Below are 20977 nucleotides of genomic sequence, written 5' to 3'. Positions count from 1 at the left end.
TAATCATATACGCCTGTTATCAGAATGAAATGAATGTTAGCTATCTATAGTTTGAAAGGATTTGACGCTATGAAAATATGGGTAGTAGAGACCAGATTTATATAACAGATTTCTAGATCAGAATTTTACCACCCATTGAGCCAAGTTCTTTCTTAAAATATCAAGACTTCCAGGTCGGGGGGGGGGGTGGGCTAGACGGATGATGGGTATTAAGGAGGGCACTTGCTGGGAGGAGCACTGGGTGTTATACGTAAGGGATGAATCACTGACTTCTACTCCTGAGACTAATATTACACTATATGTTAACTAGAATTTAAACAAAAACTTGAAACATCAAAAAAAAAAAAGATGTATCAAGATTTCCAGCCTACCCCCACTTTATGAATTTTTAAAAACAATCATTATAGATTGTTAATAACTCCAAATATAGCTGGATAGCTTACCTTGAAGTTTGGAGGCACTCCACCAACATAAAACACGGTGTCCTCGGGGTCCAGATCCAGCAAGGAGTCATCTCCTGCGAATTCTCCCTTTTTAATAAACTTTTCCTCTGCAGTGCTACTTAGACTTGGGACTGTTAAAAACACCTTTCCGTGTTTTCCTACCCTGTAAAAGAATTTCACATTTTATTAGCCAGATCGTTTGTAGAAAATATGTTTTTTTGAATATCAAAATGCTAATGTTCCCTCATCGCAGAATTGGTGATTTGATTTTGTCACATGCATATGCATTTACAGAATGTCAACAACCAATAGAAAGAGGAAAAAAGACAAAAACTTCTAATATTGATTGCTATTTAGAAACAATGACTATTTTTTCCCTAATCTTTTGTTTTCCACTAAAGTATTTAGGAGGGAATAAAGGAATAATGTAAAAAAAGAGAAGCAACAATAGAGGGAAGAAAATGCTATTTAAACATCGACAGGAAGACTGTGTTCGTGCACATTCGGTAGATTTCTTAACGAAATTTGCATGTAAGCCCTGGGCTATGGGTTCACTTTACCTTTCAATCTTGACAATGCTGAAGTAAGCAGGCCAGGAACTGACGGGTTTGGAGTCCAGGGGAATCTCCACATCCTTAGTTCCCAAATTGTAAATGTACACCAGGTTATCATTTTTGATTGCAAGACCCATGTATTCTTTTTTGGCCTGCAACATCAAGAAGTCACGTAAGTAAAATTCATATGAAGGAATATCATATTTTGTTTTCATTTCTTTAAAGGACAGTCAGCAGTTCTTCTTGGCTGTATACAAGGCACGTCTGGCCTGAGTTATTACAAGGTTGCTGCTAGGTTGGCCGGTGCCTCTTCCTTTCCAGCCTCCTGTGGCTACATGAGTCTGCTGCCCCGCTGTGTTTGTCCGAGGGCATCCTGGACAGGCAAGCAGGCAACTGCAGGCCTGTGGACATTTGATGCCTTCCGGGAGTGTGCTAATCGTGTCTGGTTAACCCAGGGACAAAACGCAGCCTGCCAATACCTATTGCTGTGCATCTTCGAGCAGGTGCAGCATCAAACACGGCAGGCCTCTGTGTTGGGAAAGTCTTTGAAATGCTACGTTCAGTTAGCAGTGTGGAGCTGGTAATGAAGCAGCCCCCGAAATATCCCACAGAGGGAAGGAATTCCTTGTCTTTATTATTTTTTTTTTTTAATTTTTTTTTTTTCAACGTTTATTTATTTTTGGGACAGAGAGAGAGACAGAGCATGAACGGGGGAGGGGCAGAGAGAGAGGGAGACACAGAATCGGAAACAGGCTCCAGGCTCTGAGCCATCAGCCCAGAGCCCGACGCGGGGCTCGAACTCACGGAGCGCGAGATCGTGACCTGGCTGAAGTCGGACGCTTAACCGACTGCGCCACCCAGGCGCCCCGGAATTCCTTGTCTTTAAATCACTACTCGAGTCTTGGCATTAGAGTGAGCTCTATTTTGTGAGTCACCAGAATGGGAATTCAATTTGTTTGCATAGGTAGTTTTGGTTTGAAGGCAAGAGAAGAGCACCTATCTTTCCTTTTAACTGTGTTCTCTCTTTTAAGACGTCGTGCTCTTACGTGTTTGCTTCCGAGGTACAGGATAAACCGGTCTGCAGCCCCCGCCAGTTCTGGCTGCTTCACGGGAGGAGGCTTCATGTACAGGCTCAGGGATGTGAAGGTCTTTAAGTCATCCATACTGGTTTTGGGGTGTACCTCCACTGCTGACTGGCCATCGAACATCATGGAGACTTGGATCTGGAGTTACACAATTATTCTGTTAAAAATACCCCGCAGAAATAGGCATAGCTCTCTCTCATGGTTCCCAACAGGCTCCCCTCAGCTCCTGTGGGCTCTCTGAGCCCTACTCCCCTCCTGGCCCTTGTTCCCTTATGTCCTCACCTTGTGGGAGAAAGGAGTTGAGGCAGATTATAATATAGTTGTTTAAATTTAAAGTGGGGTGAAGGGAAGGGAGCCAAAGAAAGTGACAAAGCAGATCCAAGGCGAGAATAAATACGACTTCCACAATGAACTACATACTTGGTTGGGGTGAACTAAAGAGCTTGATGGGATACCTGGTCAGTTATGCTGTTCGCAAGGCCCATAACATTAACAATTAATTGATCAGGAGAAGTATAATTAATCTTGGGTACCAACATGGCTAAGACTTTCTCCTCAGGGGCTTCATAAGAGGAACATACTTGATCACATCTGGACAGTTGGGAGGGGTCTACACCCAGATTTGAAGTCTTTTTTTTTTTTAATTTTTTTTAACGTTTATTTATTTTTGAGACAGAGAGAGAGCATGAACGAGGGAGGGTCAGAGAGAGAGGGAGACACAGAATCTGAAACAGGTTCCAGGCTCTGAGCAGTCAGCACAGAGCCCAATGTGGGGCTCAAACTCACGGACCGCGAGATCGTGACCTGAGCCGAAGTCGGACGCTTAACCGACTGAGCCACCCAGACTGAGCCACCCAGGTGCCCCCAGATTTGAAGTCTTTTTTTTAAAATTTTTTTTTTTTTTTTTTTAACGTTTATTTATTCTTGAGACAGAGAGAGACAGAGCATGAACGGGGGGAGGGGCAGAGAGAGAGGGAGACACAGAATCAGAAACAGGCTCCAGGCTCTGAGCCATCAGCCCAGAGCCTGATGCGGGGCTCGAACTCACGGACCGCGAGATCGTGACCTGGCTGAAGTCGGACGCTTAACCGACTGCGCCACCCAGGCGCCCCTTGAAGTCTTAAATGGGATCTTGAAACCTGGCTCTGCCACTTACTAGCTATGTAATCATGAGCAAGTCACTTAACCTGCAGTCTCTTCAACTGTAAAGTGAGGACAAAAGTTTTGCTGAATGAAATAAGATAATATCTCTAAAGTACTTTGAGCTCCCAGCTCTATCATTATCATTCCTGTAATGATGAGTTTGTTAAGATATTTCTTATAACGATCCTCAGAAAGGCATCACAACAAAGCATAATTCAGTAGATGAAATCTATGGAGAGGCCCAATAGGAAAAGCTGAACTGGTTCAGGGTGATTTTCTGAGTATTCAGAAGTGGATGGACTTTTTATAACCATGTCATACAAATATTTCTGAATAATTAGATGTATTTATATCCATTATTTAATATTGATTTGGTTAATACTGATGTTCAATAAGTTCAAGATAATATTCCCAAGTGCTTGCAGTACAGCTGTCCTATGTTGCTAGTTGAATACAAATCAATCATCTTGATAAACAATCAGTTTATGGGATTAAAATTTTTTTTGTCAAAATTGAGTCTGAGAAGGAAATACGTCTGCACAGAAATTGTCTCACTTTGAAGAGCCAACTGGGCTCCCCAAGGCATTGCCAAGCCTCTTTAGAAAATGGTTTTAGATGATTAAGTCCCCCAACTTCTTCCCCATTTAAACAAAATTATCAGAAAGCCATCACAGAAACCTAGCTTTGGAAATGCCATTTCTTCACCATCACCTTTTCTTCAAAGGTTCTCCAAGGAACCTAAAAATGGCGATTTGTGGGGTGGGACCAATTATCATATATCATTCAAAAGTTGGATATATTGACCAATACTAATCTCCTCTATTACAAAATAATTGATTTCCAGTACTCCTTTCTGTCAGCACTTAGGGGCCAATGGTCTGATCAGGCCAATTCGCAATTGAGAAAATAAAACCATATAATTTGGCTGTAAAAATGATGCTGGTCTATACATTAATAAAGCACAAATGAGAAAGAGGGCCAAAAAAAAAAGCCCCGCTTGCCACACTGAAAATGCTGACGGCCGTGTCAGGGCATGTGCCTTCCACCACCAGCTCTAATTAGGATGCTGCCTCTTTGCCTCTGTGCAAGCATCTCGGGGCAGGGTCTTCGTTGCGATTGTCCAGTTTATGTGGTCTGTGATTCCCCAGGGAAGCCTGTGGGGGGAGGTCAGTAAAGGCTTCGTATCATCAGTGTTGTACCTGAGAATTCCTTGAAGAGGTAGATGGGCAAGATTTTTCTATACAGTGATTGCACTAAGACAGCTGTTAAAATAATCAATAATAGTAACAATAACACATTGAGTCTTCTATTGGGGTTGGTTCCACTCGATTTCTTTTGCTCTATGAGCTTTGTTGACTAGTTAATTCTGTGGCCCTTAATCTTGGCTACACGTAAGAATCACTGGGAAGGGGGTGCCTGGGTGGCGCAGTCGGTTAAGCGTCCGACTTCAGCCAGGTCACGATCTCGCGCTCCGTGAGTTCGAGCCCCGCGTCGGGCTCTGGGCTGATGGCTCGGAGCCTGGAGCCTGTTTCCCATTCTGTGTCTCCCTCTCTCTCTGCCCCTCCCCCGTTCATGCTCTGTCTCTCTCTGTCCCAAAAATAAAAAAAAAAAAAAAAAAAAAAAGAATCACTGGGAAGTTTTTGAAAAACACAGGTGCTGAGCCCATCCTCTAGAGAGCCTGATGCATTGCTCTGAGGTTGGGACCAGGAATTGGTTTAGTTTTTAAAGCTCCTCATGCAATTCAAATGAACAGATCCAGATGCAGCTTAGAACGACCGAGCTGGGCAATACAGTAGGAAGGTTCCGGGCTCTGGAAGCTGCCTCGAGACTGGCGGTTCGGTTTCATGTTCTCGCTGTCCCCGACTGACTGACAAAGATGCCTTTCACTGTTACCTTGCTGGCGACGCTTCTGGTCTGAGCAATAAGCTCCCGGATCCTCTGGATGCTGGCAGAAACGTTGCTTGCAGGCCGCTTCTGTTCCACGGTGCGAAGCTGATCCAGGAGCTGAGGGACAACCTCTGTCAAATTTCTTACTGCAGTTAATAAAAATTAACCACTTGAGGAAATAGCTCAACTATATCAACCAATATTAACTATATTTAAGGTATCAGGTGAAGAGACAACAAACACATGGTTACCTCTGTTAGAACTATAAGAAATTATTTGCAATCCTGCAAAACGAATAGTTAAGCCCAACGCATACGCGATTACTACTTCGTGGCATTTATAACATATATCGGTCTAAAAATTATATGGAAAGTAAGCTGACTTATAAGTTACATATCTAATTTTTTTTTTTTTAATGCTTATTTAGTTTTGGGAGAGACAGACAGAGTGTGAGTGGGGGAGGGACAGAGAGAAAGGGAGACAGAATCTGAAGCAGGCTCCAGGCTGTGAGCAAGCTGCCAGCACAGAGCCCGACGCGGGGCTCGAACTCACAAACTGCGAGATCGTGACCTGAGCCGAAGTCGGACGCTTCACCGGCTGAGCCACCCGGGCGCCCCTATAACGTACATTTCTAAAGGGCAGGATCCATGACAAATATACAGGTGTTCCTTTCACTATACAGCACGCTATACAGCACAGGTTCTGCTTGTATTTCTTTTTCTTTTTTTAAGTTCACTTATTGATTTGAGAGAGAGAGAGTGTGTGTGCACCTGAGCAGGGGAGGGGCAGAGAGAGAGGGAGAGAGAGAATCCCAAGCAGGTTCTGTGCTACCAGCCCGAGCCCAGCGCAGGGGTTGGACCCATGAACTATGAGATCAAGAGTCGGACACTTAACTGACTGAGCCACCCAGGCGTCCCTCTGCTTGCATTTCTAATTGAACTGATACAACAGGTCACAAGGAACGCTGGGCACAAGGAGGTGGAAGAGGCTATCCCCCGGGATGCCTGTTCACACATCACACTGCCGCTGCACTGGTCCAAGCGGAAGTGGAGCTAGATGGAAGGAACAAGGTAGCACCCAGAAAAGTGGCAGTCGTGCCAAGGTGAGGGTGGGCAAGATTATTCTATATAGTGATTTCACTAAAACAGCGGTTAAAATAATTAATCATCAATAATAATAATAATGATAAATTGAGTCTTCCGAGTCTATGGGCCCAGAAAAGGGATGGTACAAGGACATCACACTAACTGTGTAGCTTATTTATTTATTTATTTTTTAAGGAATGACATACACATCGAAAAGAGAACAAATTATATGCATACAGCTTGATGAGAGAAGCCTAAAACACAACTTTCCCTAAGGTTTCATGAACTCGACCAGTGGTTCTCAGTGTGTGCTCCCCAGACCAGCAGCATCGGCATCATCAAGGAATCTGTTAGAAATGCAAATTCTTGGGCTCCAACGCAAACCTGCTGAATTAGAAACCCTGGGAGTGAGGACCAGGTGATTCTGAAGCATATGAAGGTTTGAGAACCACTGTACTAGAGAATGAACATTTTTTGGGTGTTTGCCAGCTAAGAGCAGGGCCATGGTCATTGAGCATTAAGAGCTGGAAAAGAGTAAGCTTCTTACTAGAACCAAACTAAATTCAGATTCAGGAGAATATGTCAGTGAGGACCAAGGATGTTTCTTTTCTCTATTTAGGAAGTAAGGTGCTTCTCTATCATATTAAGTAAATAATATATCATATTATCAGTATGATAATAATTAATCAATTAATTAATAATTAATATGATAATAATTAATATATCAATTAATATCTTTATCATATTAAGTAAAATAATAGCAATTTACTTATGTTATTGTATTGATTGATACAGAGGTTAATATTTGTTGTTTGGATTACTGACTACAGTAGCCATTTTATGGTATAATAGTCTTTAAAAATTACAGGTAATAAAGTATATTTATTGTAGTACATTAAATTTTGAGTATGGAAATGTATGTAAAACAGGGTTTCCCTGTCCTCAATTTTGTCAGAGAAAGGGAGTCACCTTTTATTAGAGTCTTTATAAGGTCTCATACTGTGGTATGCTCTTTCATTTGCTTTGCTTTGAACCACAAGATGCTGTTTGAGGAAAACACGGAGGCCTGAAACAATTTCAGTTAATGCTAGTTCTGGATTACTGGAATCATGGATTGGACTGAAGAAGGAGGAAAAAAACTTAACACAGATTTAGTAAATATTCCTTTGGCCCTATCTTTATAAATGCAAATGTTGGGTGTCATGTAGGCAAATCTTTTAGCGATCAAGTTCTAAAAGTAATTAAGTGAGTAGTTACATGGAGAAATTACTCCATGTACTTAAAAGATATATACTTAAAAGATGAACATAAAAGAGTTATCTTCCTGTTATGGGAATGGATATCTGTGACCCGGAATAAAATTTCTAGTGACAGGCGGCTCATATGTGGATTAGTAAAGTTGTTTCTTAACTCAGATGGAAGTGAAGGTATTATGTTCTGCAAAGCCATGCTGGGGAACCGAAAGTTCTAGTCATGACAAAGACATTGATATTTAAGAGGCAGAAGAGATAGAATAAATGTAGTAATATGTGATTTTAATCTATGTGTAACTAAACAAATTAGGGAGATATCAGAATATTTCATTATCATTGCTATAAATCTGTATTCAAGCTGGCTAACAGATGGTTCTTCTTAATGTTTATTAAAAAAATTTTTTTAACGTTTATTCATTTTTGAGAGACAGAGAGAGACAGTGCATGAGTGGGGAAGGGGCAGAGAGAGGGAGACACAGAATCTGAAGCAGAATCCAGGCTCTGAGCTGTCAGCACAGAGCCCAATGCCGGGCTCGAACTCATGAACTGCGAGATCATGACCTGAGCCAGAGTCAGATGCTCAACCGACTGAGCCACCCAGGCGCCCCTATGTTTATTTTTGAGAGAGAGGGAGAGGGGGAGAGAGAGAGAGAGAGAGAGCGAGCGAGCTGGGGAAGGGGCAGAGAGAGACACAGCATCTGAAGCAGGCTCCAGGCTCTGAGCTGTCAGCACAGAGCCCGCCTCAGGGCCCAAACTCAAGAACTGTTGACCTGAGCTGAAATCTGAGACACTCAACCCACTGAGCCACCCAGGCGCCCCCAAATGGTTCTTCTTAATGGGAACCTTCCGTTATGTTTCGCCATAGTCAGTACTTGTTGGTAATAACCTGCTTTACTCAGGTAAGGAAAAAGCAAGGCAGTTTAGTAAATATTTTTCTAAAATGCAAACCAATATTTTGTGATTGAAGTTCTTCCCCAAAGGATCAAACTTACATTGATAAATATCAGTGCTGCCATTACTTCATTCGGAAAAACAATGATTCTTAACCCATCTATCTAGTGGCTATTTGTGTGACATATATATATATCTCCTATGCACACACACATACATATATTGATAGATGAACTGAGCAAAAGTTTTTCTTTTTTCCTAAGCTAACTTCTACAATATTCCAATCTAAAACCCAAATGAAGCAAACTGCCTTCTTAACGAACGGATGTGTTGCACTTAATGGTCAGTTCCTCAACTGGATGCAAACCATGATACCTGCATCTCTGGCAGAGGCCACTGCAGTGTTGTAAGCAGAAGAGTCAAAATTCTGCAGATTTTGCGACCAGCTGGTCAGATTGTGAGCCATCGGGGCGGCTGCCTGCTGGACTTCCACTGTGGTCTTGTTAGCTTCCTCCGTGATCAGCCTTGACTGACCCAGGCGCTGCTGAGCATCACCTTCACACAGAGCACAGGGACATTCACTTTGCAGAGAAGCAGGACATTGGTTGGGAACATTACCATCCATTTAATCACTGGGATAAAACAGACCTGAGCTTTTGGGTTTTTAAGCTGCACAGAGACCTTTAAATGTCTGTTAATTATAGTGTAAGTTAGATGCAGAAGAAAGTTGTTAAGTAGCGTTAAAAAATGAGCTTGAAAGACTCTAGAGTCTTATTAAAATCATGTAGCTCACTGAAAACATTTTCAAATTAGAAGTAGATTAAAAAAAGTAATTAGTATCTCTTCAGGTTAGAGGCATTGCGAGAAAGCCACAGAAAACACATATGAGATTTTAAGTCATAATATGTTTATGTCTGAAATGCATTGTAAATATCACTTTCTTCTGTGTGGAGCACCTTTTACCATAAAAATGATGCTCTAGTACAGAAGTAAATTAGTAAGGAAACTTATTTTTAAATTTTTTTTTTTCAACGTTTATTTATTTTTGGGACAGAGAGATACAGAGCATGAACGGGGGAGGGGCAGAGAGAGAGGGAGACACAGCATCGGAAACAGGCTCCAGGCTCTGAGCCATCAGCCCAGAGCCCGACGCGGGGCTCGAACTCACGGACCGTGAGATCGTGACCTGGCTGAAGTCGGACGCTTAACCGACTGCGCCACCCAGGCGCCCCAGGAAACTTATTTTTAAATAATAAAAGCAAGTTTCCAAATAGTATATAGAGTGGCATTCTATTTTCATTAAAGTTATATATTTAAAATAAAAATAAAAATAATGTAAGTTTACAGCAAAGTGTTTTTTCCTAGGTAACGAGATTATAAAAGGTTTTTCTTCTTTTGTGCTTTTTTTTCTTATCTGTATTTTCTCATTTTTCTATAATAATCATGTATTACTTTTGTAATCAAAATCACTCAGGTGAGGTTGAGGCTTTCTTTTTGTTTAAGTGGAGAAATATTTAATTCGACCTCACATGATCTGAACTCTGGCGGATGTAGCTTTGAATCCTGGGTCCGCTTCCTTTTGGAGCTGTGCCTTTTGGAGCAAGTTCCCAAACCTTGACAAGCCTCAGGGTTCACATTCATCTGAAGGCAATGGTGATATTTTCCCACATGACAGAATGTACATAAAACACAGCCCAGTGGCTAGTATGTCATAGCTCTAATGGTGCTGATGACAGGGATTCTCGATGGAAGATACCCCCCTGGCTGGGGTTTTGGTGCACTATGGTACAGTAGTTGGATTTGCTCCATGTAGTAAAATACTCTCATCCAGCAGTATCTGTTAACTTTCACTATACCAGGGAAGGCACATCTGGTCCCAAGCCCATCTTCTTAAGATGCCACTGTAGTCCCAGACTGGGCAAAATGAGTGCTCTTGTGTCTCTATTTGGCTTGTTGGTCTCCCTACTTGTACCATAAGAATGACACGGCATATAACAATTAGGGCCAGAGAAACCCAGTAATCAGATTAGGGCATGCTTATTAATGAAGAATGATGTCCACAAGAAAGTAGGTTACCAAACAGTATAAGCAGCATGATCCCATTAAAACACACATGCACATGTGTGCACACACACACACAAGATAGGAGGAAAATGCTCTCAAATTTAATGGTCACCCTAGATGGTATGATTATAGCTTTTATAATTCTTTCTCAGTGTGTGTGTGTGTGTGATGAACATGGTTTCTTTTGTCATCAGAAAACAATATTTATTTATAAGAGGACTGATAAGGAATCATGTATTCCTTCTTCAAAGCTTTATTTTAATCCCAGTGAATAAACAGATGAAGCTTAAGTTCTTGTCTGTGATCCTTACCTCTCTCCGTGGCTTGTAGTCGCTTAATGGCATCATTCAATCTGTTTTTAAGAGCACTCTTCCTTGCTAGAGCTCCACCCACACGCCTGTTGGTATCAGCCACTGCCTCATCATTACCTATGGAGAAGAAGCCAAAAAAAGGTACCAGTAAAGCCAAGATGCTAGGGGGAAAAAAATCTCCATTTCAACAAGGAAAATTCTGATCTATATCACGGAATCATCTGTAAAATTCTCAATATGATATGAACATAGAACACCAGTTCTGGAAAGTGGCATCTCAGTTAAGAGGTACACGATTATAGAAAAGTAGTAACACTGCTTAGGAATGATTTAGGATGCCATAAAGTGACTCGTGAAAGGTCTAGAGATAATGGCTAACTTCTTTGAAAAATATAGCACTGCTGTGACTAATAACTCCTAGCAGCATGGTTGATAAAGAGCTGAAAAGAAAAGATCTACCTCTATTTATGGTGATGACTGTTATATAAGAAGAATTCTTTTTTATGGTTTTAATAAAATTTTAATTGATGTACAACATACATCTAGAAAAGGGGGCACATTATAAATGCACAGCTTGATGAATGTTCACAAACTGAGCACAGCATATAAGCAGTATCAAGTCAAGAAAGTAGAACATTATTGGTCCTCCTAGTTTCCTGGGATCTCTGTGATTACCCAAGGATGACCACTATTCTGAATGCTATCTCTGTTAGTTGTGTCTGTTCTTAAGCTTTATTCAAAAGAAATGATACGGTATTGTAATTTTCTACATCTTTTGTATCTCTGTCTTAATTTCTGTAGAGTTATAAGTCTTAATATCTGGTAGTTTAAGTCTTCCAGCTTTGTTTTATTCTTCAAGGATTGTGCTAGTTCTTAGCTCCTCCCACCCTCATTTCCATAGAAATTCTAGAGTCATCCTCTATATATGCATACAGTTCTGGTACTTCAGATGGTATTATATTGACTCTACAGATAAATTTGGCAGAATTGTCATTTTTACAAATTTAAGTCTTCTAGTTAATAAATACAGTTTTTATTTATTTTTATTTAGATCTAAATTCTCATTTTGATCTCCATTTATTTAGATCATCTTTAATAAGATTAGAGATCTTATATTTCATCAGCTTTTTTCCTAGGTATTTTATGATATTGTAAATGGTGTTATTTTATAAAGTTAATTTCTAATTTTGTTGTACATAGAATTAAACCAGATTTTTTACACACTGAATTGGTAATGTGGGGGGTATCATTGTCTTGTTTCCAGTCTTAGTGGGCAAACTTTAAATACTTCAGTATTAATATGCTTGATGACCATTATTTTATTATTATTTCTTAGATTACAGAGGTTTCCTTGTATTCTTAGTTTGCTACAAGTTTTTTAAAAACATGAATGGGTATTGAGTTTTGGTAAATGATCTTCCTGGATGTGGTGACATGATCATATGAATTTCCTCCCATATTCCTAAAATGTGGTGAATTACTATTGATGTTTTAAATGTTAAACTATCCCTGAAATCTTGGAATCAACTTAACTTGATCATGTATTATCACTTCTATGTGTGTTAGATTTGATCTGCTAATATTTCGATTAGAATTTTCACATCTCTGTGAGAGAATCTGGCTTATAATTTTCCTTTTTTATAATGTTCTTATCAGGTTTTGTATCTTAGGTTTGTTGGCTTAATACAACAAGTTAGAGAATATTTCCTCTTTTTCTGTTTCCTGGAAGAATTTATACACAAGTGGTGTTACTTAAATGTTTGGAAGAATTCACGGGGAAAGCCATCTGAGCCTTGAGATTTCTTTGTGGGAAGGGTTTAATGACTGATTAAATGTATACATATTATTTACATAGGCCTATCAGATTTTCTTAGTCTTTTTCTTACAAAACTATTCTTGAAAGTCCACTTATAGCATAGAATCATAATGGGTTATTTTGGAGCAAATCCAAGCAAGTCATGATGTAGTATCTTGTCTGAACTGAAGGATGAACTTTCCCAAGAATTCTTGGTTCATGCTTTGTTTATTTCCAAAGCATCAGGAACTTTATGCTTTTTGACAGAGAAATAATTTCTTCACTTCCTATTATACTCTTTTTCTCTCCTATAGGCTTATAAATATACTGTCTCCCATGGTGTACTTTCTCTTTCTATTATACGGTCTTTGCGTGCTGCTTTGTTATTTGGTTATCTTCCCCCTTTGTGTATAGTGGGTATACAATGAGTGATGCTGAATTGATTCTGTCACCAAGTACAATGTAAACAAAGTACAAGCACGTCTTTCTCATTTCCTCTGGGTAATGCCAAAAATTTTCCAGAATTTAAGGAGGGACTTAAACATACTTTGTACTTGAATTATATCCCCTCTCCCTCTTTTAGTTTTGTTTTTTAAATATTTTTAATACAAACAATCTTTTCAGCTCTTCCTTTTGGGTCTTATAGCTCCAAAAAACACTGGCTGATACACCAAGAAAGAATATATTCAACTCTATATTTGGAGCCCTTGATAAAAATAGGTGAAAAAAATTCTACTTTGGGCTGGAAGTTGATAAGAAAAAAATGTTTCACAAAAAGTCTGTCCTATTTGAAACTTATTGTTTTACATAAACATTTTTCATTTTACAAATGAATTCAGTAGAATTCTCCTTTAAATAGCAGCTTCCTGAGTTTATTATAGGTTGCTAACTATTTCATAGAGATAATGAAGAAAAGGAAGTCTGGGATATAAAGATTACTAATAAAGTCATTTGGAAATGAATTAACAGTAATTTGAAATTGTAATGAAACTCAGTAGATGAATAGTTTAATCTGAAAATCTGAATTTATATCACAAATGTGTGTTATCTAAAGGGAGGCAAAGTTCGGGTCCACGCAGTCCTAACTCCCCATTGGTGTCCCTTTTGCAAATAAATATGTGAAGAAATTTAAGCAAACAAGATCATGAAATACGTGACCAGAACTGAGAAATATTCAGAGACCTATACGGAGAGATTTTCTCTGTACTTAAAATATAGAACTTTGAAGAGATACCATTACCAGAAAAGAAAAATTGTTTTCATGAGGTTCAATAACTCAATAATGACAAGATTAAGAAAATTGCAAATTATCAAGGAGGATAAAATATTTAAGTCACTGTCATGAAGATCCACATATTCTGGTCTTCACATCACAAGAAACAAAGCAGTATATAGACATGGCAACATTTACCTAAAAATATTTTCCTTTTTAAGAGCACACTTAATGTGATGAGCACAGAGCAATGTACAGAGTTGTTGAATCATTGTATTGTACACACGAAACTAATATGACACTGCATGTTAATTCTACTTCAGTAAAAAATATATTTTACTTTTAATATTCTCAATTTTTTGCAGGTAATATTCTAATTCTTTTCTTTTTTTTTAATTAATTTTTTTTTTCAACGTTTATTTATTTTTGGGACAGAGAGAGACAGAGCATGAACGGGGGAGGGGCAGAGAGAGAGGGAGACACAGAATCGGAAACAGGCTCCAGGCTCTGAGCCATCAGCCCAGAGCCTGATGCGGGGCTCGAACTCACGGACCGTGAGATCGTGACCTGGCTGAAGTTGGACACTTAACCGACTGCGCCACCCAGGCGCCCCTCTAATTCTTTTCTAAAAAGTAAGTTCAAGATCAGACTTATATAATTAATTAGAACATTTTTATTGCCTTTCTTTACCCAGCAAGCATAAAACAATAGTTGCTTTATCATAGCTGTTTAAATATTTAGCATATAAGAAAACAAATGCATTTTTTTCTCTAGGTAGTGCTCTTTGTAAAAAAAAAAAAAAAAGAAAACATACGGTTAGAATTGAGATTGATTGCTTTGATAAAATTATGTGACGTTTTTTGTTGCAAACTTGGTCTTTTTTTCAGGTGGTGGTTAGAAGTTAGCTGGATAATGGATTTCCATCCTCATTAGTCAGTGAGCCACCAATCTTAGGTATGAGGTCATTGGCTCAGAGATGATTAATGTTTAGTGAAATTCTTAATCACTGCAATCGTTTTTAAGAGTAGCTCCCAAGATTCAGAATTGACAAAAATGATTTCACTTTTATTTTTTCTTCCCTCTCCCATTTTGGATGGGCTTGCTTTCACACACGCAAACACTAGCCTTTGGAAATGCTTCTTCCCATATGGCCATTAGGCTTGTCCCAAATATCGTAAACTTGTAGAACACAAATACAGGAAAGAGCGAATAACCAGATGGCCGTGTGGTGTCCTATCTTCCTAACTCTCCCAATGCTTATTCATTAATTCCTGTAAAAATTTAAAGGGTTTTCTGAATTGTCCAAGGAAGACTGACTTATGTCCAATATAGTTTTAGTGTTAAGTGTATTTAATGGCATCATCTCCATGAAAATTGGTATTTATGGTAAATTTCTATTAATTAGCCTACTTTATTAGCAAGAGTATCTACCACATGTTTCACTACATGGAAGGTTTTTTTTTTTTTTTTTAAACCACAATTTATTTTAAAATATCCCATCTTTGTTTCTTTTATACCTTGAATTTCAGCAGGAACTACTAATGTGCTATTCAGTTGAAAGATGATTTGTTTTTAGAAACTTAAATATAGAGAACAGAAGGTTGCTGGAGGGGGAATGGGCTAAACGGGTAAGGGGCATTAAGGAATCTACTCCTGAAATCACTGTTGCACTATATGCTAACTAACCTGGATGTAAATTAAACAATAAATAAATTAATTAAAAAAATAAAAATAAAATGGGGAAAATAATGTAAAAAAAAGATCATTTGTTTTTTAATCCTAGGATTTTGAAATCTTTATCCACATGCAGAAGCACTGTATGAAAGGAGAGAAGCAGCTATAAATCAGAAGGAAGGTAGAAAACATATTTACTAGGGTCTGTCTTTGCTTGTAGTTCTCTGGCTTGATTGAGGAGGTTCTCGCTCTCATCCTTATGGTAAATAATTTGAGTATCAATCCCACTCACAGCCTACAAAGGAATTGTATGGAAAGAATAAGAATGACAGCAGAAGAAATCCACTTCTCATGGATTGAAGATTTAAATGACACCGTTTCTCTGCTAAACACCAAGCAAGACTCGTACAACTTCATTTCCATAGCTCAAAATCAAAGTCAAATGTGAACAGGAAAAGATAAAGTGCATGACGTTTTCACGGTAAACATTTTTCAAGGAAAATTCAGTGAATCTAGAACAGTGCCTGGTCAAGTCCCCTCTGAAGTACTTGTCAAATAGAAGCCACTCAATAAATAGTTTTTGAGTTGAAAAAATGTGAATGTGTGCATAAAGCAACTTCTCTATCAGCGTGGAGTAATCTTAAATATGGTTTATTCAGGGACTGTGGTTTAAAAATGCTGTCAAAAAGACACTGGCATTTGCTGACAGGAGTATGGCACATCTTGAACTACTGAAACCTTCATAACACAAATAAAATGCTGTTTTCTTAGTTTTCTTGACCTTTCTGCCATTCGTATTACACTGGAAGCTCAAGAGATGACATTAGAAAACAGAAAACTCATAAGCTGGGAAACGGCAGCATGTAAATGAACTTTAAAATAAGGGAATACTCGGTGTGTGTGTGTGTGTGTGTGTGTGTGTGTGTGTGTACACCTGGCTGGCTCTGTTGGTGGAGTGTGAGACTCTGTCTTGGAGTTGTGAGTTCTAGCCCCATGTTGGGTGTAGAGATTACTTCAAAACAAAATCTTAAAAAAATAAGGGAACACTCACATCATAAATCCGGTCAGTGATGTTCAAAGCCAATTCTGCTGTGTCATTGGCTTCGCTAACATAATTGGCAATATTTTCATAGACATTTGAAGCGTCCAAAGCCTTCTGTACCAGCCCGTTCATATCTGAACTGTGCAAATTCCTGTAAAAGAAGAAACTCGTCCTTTTTCTCTTTCTTACTTTTTTGGGAAATGGGACCATTGTTATGGCTTGATTGGAATATTTCCGGGACCACAGGGACCTCCTTCCTGTTATTTAAAGTCACTTGGCTTAGAAAGGTTTTCCCGAGCTGCCTTTCCTAGGAGCACATCTTCTTTGCTTTCCTCTGCCTTTGGTGCCCCTAAGACTTTACCCCATTTTGGCTTCATGGAAGCTGTTTGCCTGGCAGTGGCCACAGGAAAAAAGAAAGATGATTTAAATCAGCCCTCTGCACCTCTTCAAGCAACGGCTTCTTTATGTTGTGGCAGTCAGGCAGAGGAATGAACCCACAGTCCTCCCTCACCTACTTACCCAAATCAGCATTGTTACTTTCTACCCATAGAAGAAACCAAGGCTCTCAGAGAGGGTGCATAGCCACAGCGTGGTGTTAAGTCTTAGTTGCACTCTACTTACTCAACCTTTTGTTCACATTATAAAACATCGTATTTTCCTTTTAAGAAGGGGAATGACACATACTGAGCATCTATATGCAGATACTGGGCTGGACTTGTTCTATATAGTACGTCTTTAATTCTTATCACACCCATGAAGTAGACATTGTTATTCCCTTTTTATAGAAGGAACCAGGATACAGGTTGTTATGACTTGTCTCACTCCTACGGCCCAGCTGCTTCTCTGAAGTGCAAAGCCCTTCTCATGCCCATTTCCTCCCTCGCCCCATACACCATGTTTTCTGCCTTTACCCCTTTCTGGACTCCTTAAGGTTCGTCTAATATTTCTTGGGTACCCATCATGCAGTGGGCGCTCTCACATAGTGGCTGATAACGCTTCATGTCGCAGAGGATTGATATGAGGTACAACAGGGACAAAATATGTGAAATGCTTGCTACCATGCCTGTCATCCAACAAACATCAGGGTTTATTATTATGCCGGAACTATTTCTTGAACTGGAATTTCAAATTCTAAATATATTCATAGAATAATTCACTTTATTGACACTTTTTCCTCCATAATATAAGCACCGCTTTACTTCTGCAGCTCATCCTGAATCCTGTGTCTCTATTTTATTCCGTTTTACTTATTTATTTATTTTTAAAAAGAACTTTAAGTTTTTGATTTTATTTGTTTATTTGAGAGAGAGAGACAGCACGAGTGGAGGAGGGGCAGAGAGAGAAGGAGAGAGAGAGAATCCCAAGCAAGCTCTGTGCTGACAGTGCAGACCCTGATGTGGGGCTTGAACTCATGAAACTGAGATCCTGGCTTGAACTGAAATGAAGAGTTGGATGCTTAACTGGAGTCTGCTTTTGTTATTCTGTGCCTTCCTCTCTCTGTGCCCCTTCCCTGCTTGTGGTCTCTCTCTCTCTCAAAAATAAATAAACGTTAAAAATTAAAAAAAAAGAAAAAAGAAAAATGAAGACAGCCATAGGAGGGAATCTCAAAAACAATGTTATTCCAATACAGCACATTATCCAAATAATATTTTATCCAAGCTCCATTTTATTGGCTTGATCAAAATCATTTACTGGAAGCATGATGCTAAGGTGGATACAATGCCATTTTGCACATGAAGATTTTACATAACATCTATTTCTCCCTCTCTCTCTCTCTCTTTCTCTCCTCTCTTTCCTTCAATTCTCAGAAGATTTGGAGGGATATTTGAAAATTTTGACAATCAGGAATAAAAAGGTAGTTTAAGTTTTGAACAAGAGTTAAATTGGTTCTTATTTTATCCATGACCTTTACTGATCCTTATTTCTAATTGCCAGATTTGTAGTCTTTCTCTATAATTATCTCATTATTTACCTATCATTTCAAGGTCATGAATTCAATTCCAGACTTTCAGTACATTTCAATTAACACTAATTGAGTGCCCAAAGGGTGTGGGACTCTCTTCTAGATGCTGTGAGGAAAATTGGCAATTGATTTTCTCTTAATCAGGTGTTGAAATCAAACAGTTCCTGCTGGGCACTGTAGAATGTCCAGAGTATATATCAGAAGTCAGCTGTATTGCCAACTTCTAACCAGCTTTACTTAAGACCCTTGGGTGTGAAAGCTAATGCTGTCTGTGAAATAAATATGTGATGGTGGCAGAATTAGACCTTGTAGAGGGATCTAATTGGGACCTTGTGAAGGGACTTGATAATATTTTGTGCAGCAGTTATGTCCCTAATAAAAATGCCTTAGTTCCCCTATTAATAACTGTGGAGCAGAACCACCCCTCACAACACAGGCCTCTAATCCGACAGATTTTTTTCTTTTTAATAAAAAACTCTCCCTAAAGCAATTGCAATAAACAATGATTGGCTGGCTCTTAGACCGACCGACTAACAAACCTTCAAATGAACAAACAAACACAACCCCAAGCCCAATTTGCGAATCTGTATCCCAGTAATTCTGACATGTGGAATTGAATAAAAATGAGTTATTCACCCTATGTAGTTATTTGCATTTCTAAAACCAGGATATTACCTGCTCAATTCATCAGCCTCTTGTTGAAGGTTCTGGGCATGGTCGACGGCTTCTTGGACTAAATCATGACTAAGGTTACTTAGGTTGGATAGCTTCCCTTGTAGTTCATTTTTGGCTCCGTCTATTTCCGCATAAATCCCTGATGCATTCTAAAGAAAATGTTTTAAAAAGTGAATTGTTGAACATAGAAGGACTTAAAATCTTTTTCCCTTGGAGCACCAAAAGATAATCTCTATTCCTCCTTATCATGAGGTTTAGTAAATTTCAGGCCGGGTCTATACGAGTCTAAAATACTTCAAGTAGACTTTTATCTTTTTCTCTTGCATCTTTAACTCTTTCTCTATGGATTGCTTCCCCCACTTTCAGACATGCTCTGCCTTCTCCCACCTGAAAACAAAACAAAATGAAGATAAACCAAAAAAAACCCTCCATTACCCATACATCTCCCCAATGTTATTACCTTACTTTTCTATTCACCGTATAGTAAAATATCGTCAAAAAAGTGTTTATGTTAGCTGTCTCTATTTTATCACTTTTTAACTCACTCTTTAACCCACTCCAGTCTGGTTTTTACTTCACTGCTCCAAAAAAACAGAAATTAAACTAATGATATCTATGTTACTAAATCTAATGAGCATCATTCATTTTTCCCAGTCACTCAAATAGTGATTCTCGACATTGTCACCATTCTTAAGCCATGAACTTTTCCTTTTTCCATCTCCAACTGATTTTAAGCAGATTACTTTATTTTCTTTTTTATTTAGAAGACATCAACTAACTGTAGCAGGGAATTTTTTTTTTTTTTTCTGTACTCCTGATGTTTCCTCCCTATGAAGGGAGCTCAGTCACTGAAACCTCAGACCTCTCCACCCCTTTCCTAATTCTGCTCCTAAGAAAGGGACTGGTTTATTTGATTGGTAAATTTTGGGGAGGATAACTGTGTAGTCTCTGTTCAACTCTATGCTCTGCCTCTTGGTAGCAAGCCTGAGTTTTCCTGTGTTTGTCCATAATGAAAGTTGTTCTGGGCAGAGCCCCCACGTGAACCTTCCTGCAATGTTGCCTGTCTGAGCGGGCAGTTCTGCCTAATTCTGGGATTGAGTATTAGCCACCCCACTTGGCTAAGAGACCTAAAGCCATGTCCTCATCTTAGCTGCATCAGAAATGAAGGTGATGTTCTCGGGTCTCGTATTTACGATTTTATTTATTTTTCAACTCATTTAGAACTTGGGAGCTGATAGAGGGTACTATTCTCCTCGGAGACTCCAATACCAACAAAGAAGAATCACAAACAACTCTTTGCCACCATCCTTCAGTCCCTTCCCTTCAAAGAAAACCCTATTATAGCTACATTTTTATGTACATCTTTCTCATATTTTAAGAGGAAAAGTGTTCCTTTTCTGTATGAGGCATGCTACCCTGTTTTCTCTTCTTCTTGCTCCCTAACTAGTGGCTCCTCTCATGTATAAACATGCCCGGTTAACCTCTCCCATTAAAAACAAACAAACAAAACCTATTCCTTGACTCTAGCTTCCCCTCCAGCTTCTTTTCTTTGTTGATTGAGTGCATTCCACAGAAATGGTTCTTGCCAAGGTCCCCAGTGTCAGACACCCTATTGCCAGATCCATTTGACACTTTCCTGCTTTATGTACTGGATTTATTTCTGGTTTGTGACGGTGTTAGTCACTGTCGTTCCCCCAAAACTCTCTCTTTCCTTAGCTTCTGTGACACTGTTCTCTCTTGGGTCTCCTTTTTCACTGTCCAGGAAGGAGACTTCAAAAGCTGGTGTTGCTCAGGCTGGACTCAGACCTTTCCTCTATGAATAATCTAACTTAGCTCTGCCAACCTAGTCTTTCAAGTCTTCTAACCCACTCTGCACCATCCTACAGGAATGGCCATCTT

At 39.2% G+C, this 20977-nt stretch overlaps 1 protein-coding gene across 2 annotated transcripts in view; it reads right to left on the bottom strand.

Moving 5' to 3' along the window:
- LAMA4 (laminin subunit alpha 4) overlaps window positions 1-20977 on the bottom strand; it is a 143626-nt gene that overhangs the window by 34119 nt on the left and 88530 nt on the right. For both annotated transcript variants that reach the window (XM_047102954.1, XM_047102955.1), the window contains exons 13-21: window positions 19079-19227; window positions 16450-16591; window positions 15597-15693; window positions 10717-10833; window positions 8717-8896; window positions 5119-5258; window positions 2044-2220; window positions 1004-1149; window positions 444-606 (exon numbers count right to left, since the gene is read on the bottom strand). In XM_047102954.1, coding sequence (XP_046958910.1) covers window positions 444-606; window positions 1004-1149; window positions 2044-2220; window positions 5119-5258; window positions 8717-8896; window positions 10717-10833; window positions 15597-15693; window positions 16450-16591; window positions 19079-19227 — 1311 coding nt within the window. The remainder of the gene's footprint in view (window positions 1-443; window positions 607-1003; window positions 1150-2043; window positions 2221-5118; window positions 5259-8716; window positions 8897-10716; window positions 10834-15596; window positions 15694-16449; window positions 16592-19078; window positions 19228-20977) is intronic.

The sequence above is a fragment of the Lynx rufus genome, unplaced genomic scaffold (assembly GCF_022079265.1).
Source record: "Lynx rufus isolate CCGP_SWC_20201006 ecotype Redwood Valley unplaced genomic scaffold, mLynRuf1.p SCAF_6, whole genome shotgun sequence".
Taxonomy (NCBI): domain Eukaryota; kingdom Metazoa; phylum Chordata; class Mammalia; order Carnivora; family Felidae; genus Lynx; species Lynx rufus.
The sequence above is the reverse complement of the archived record's forward strand: the minus strand, read 5'-3'. Positions and strand labels throughout refer to the sequence as shown.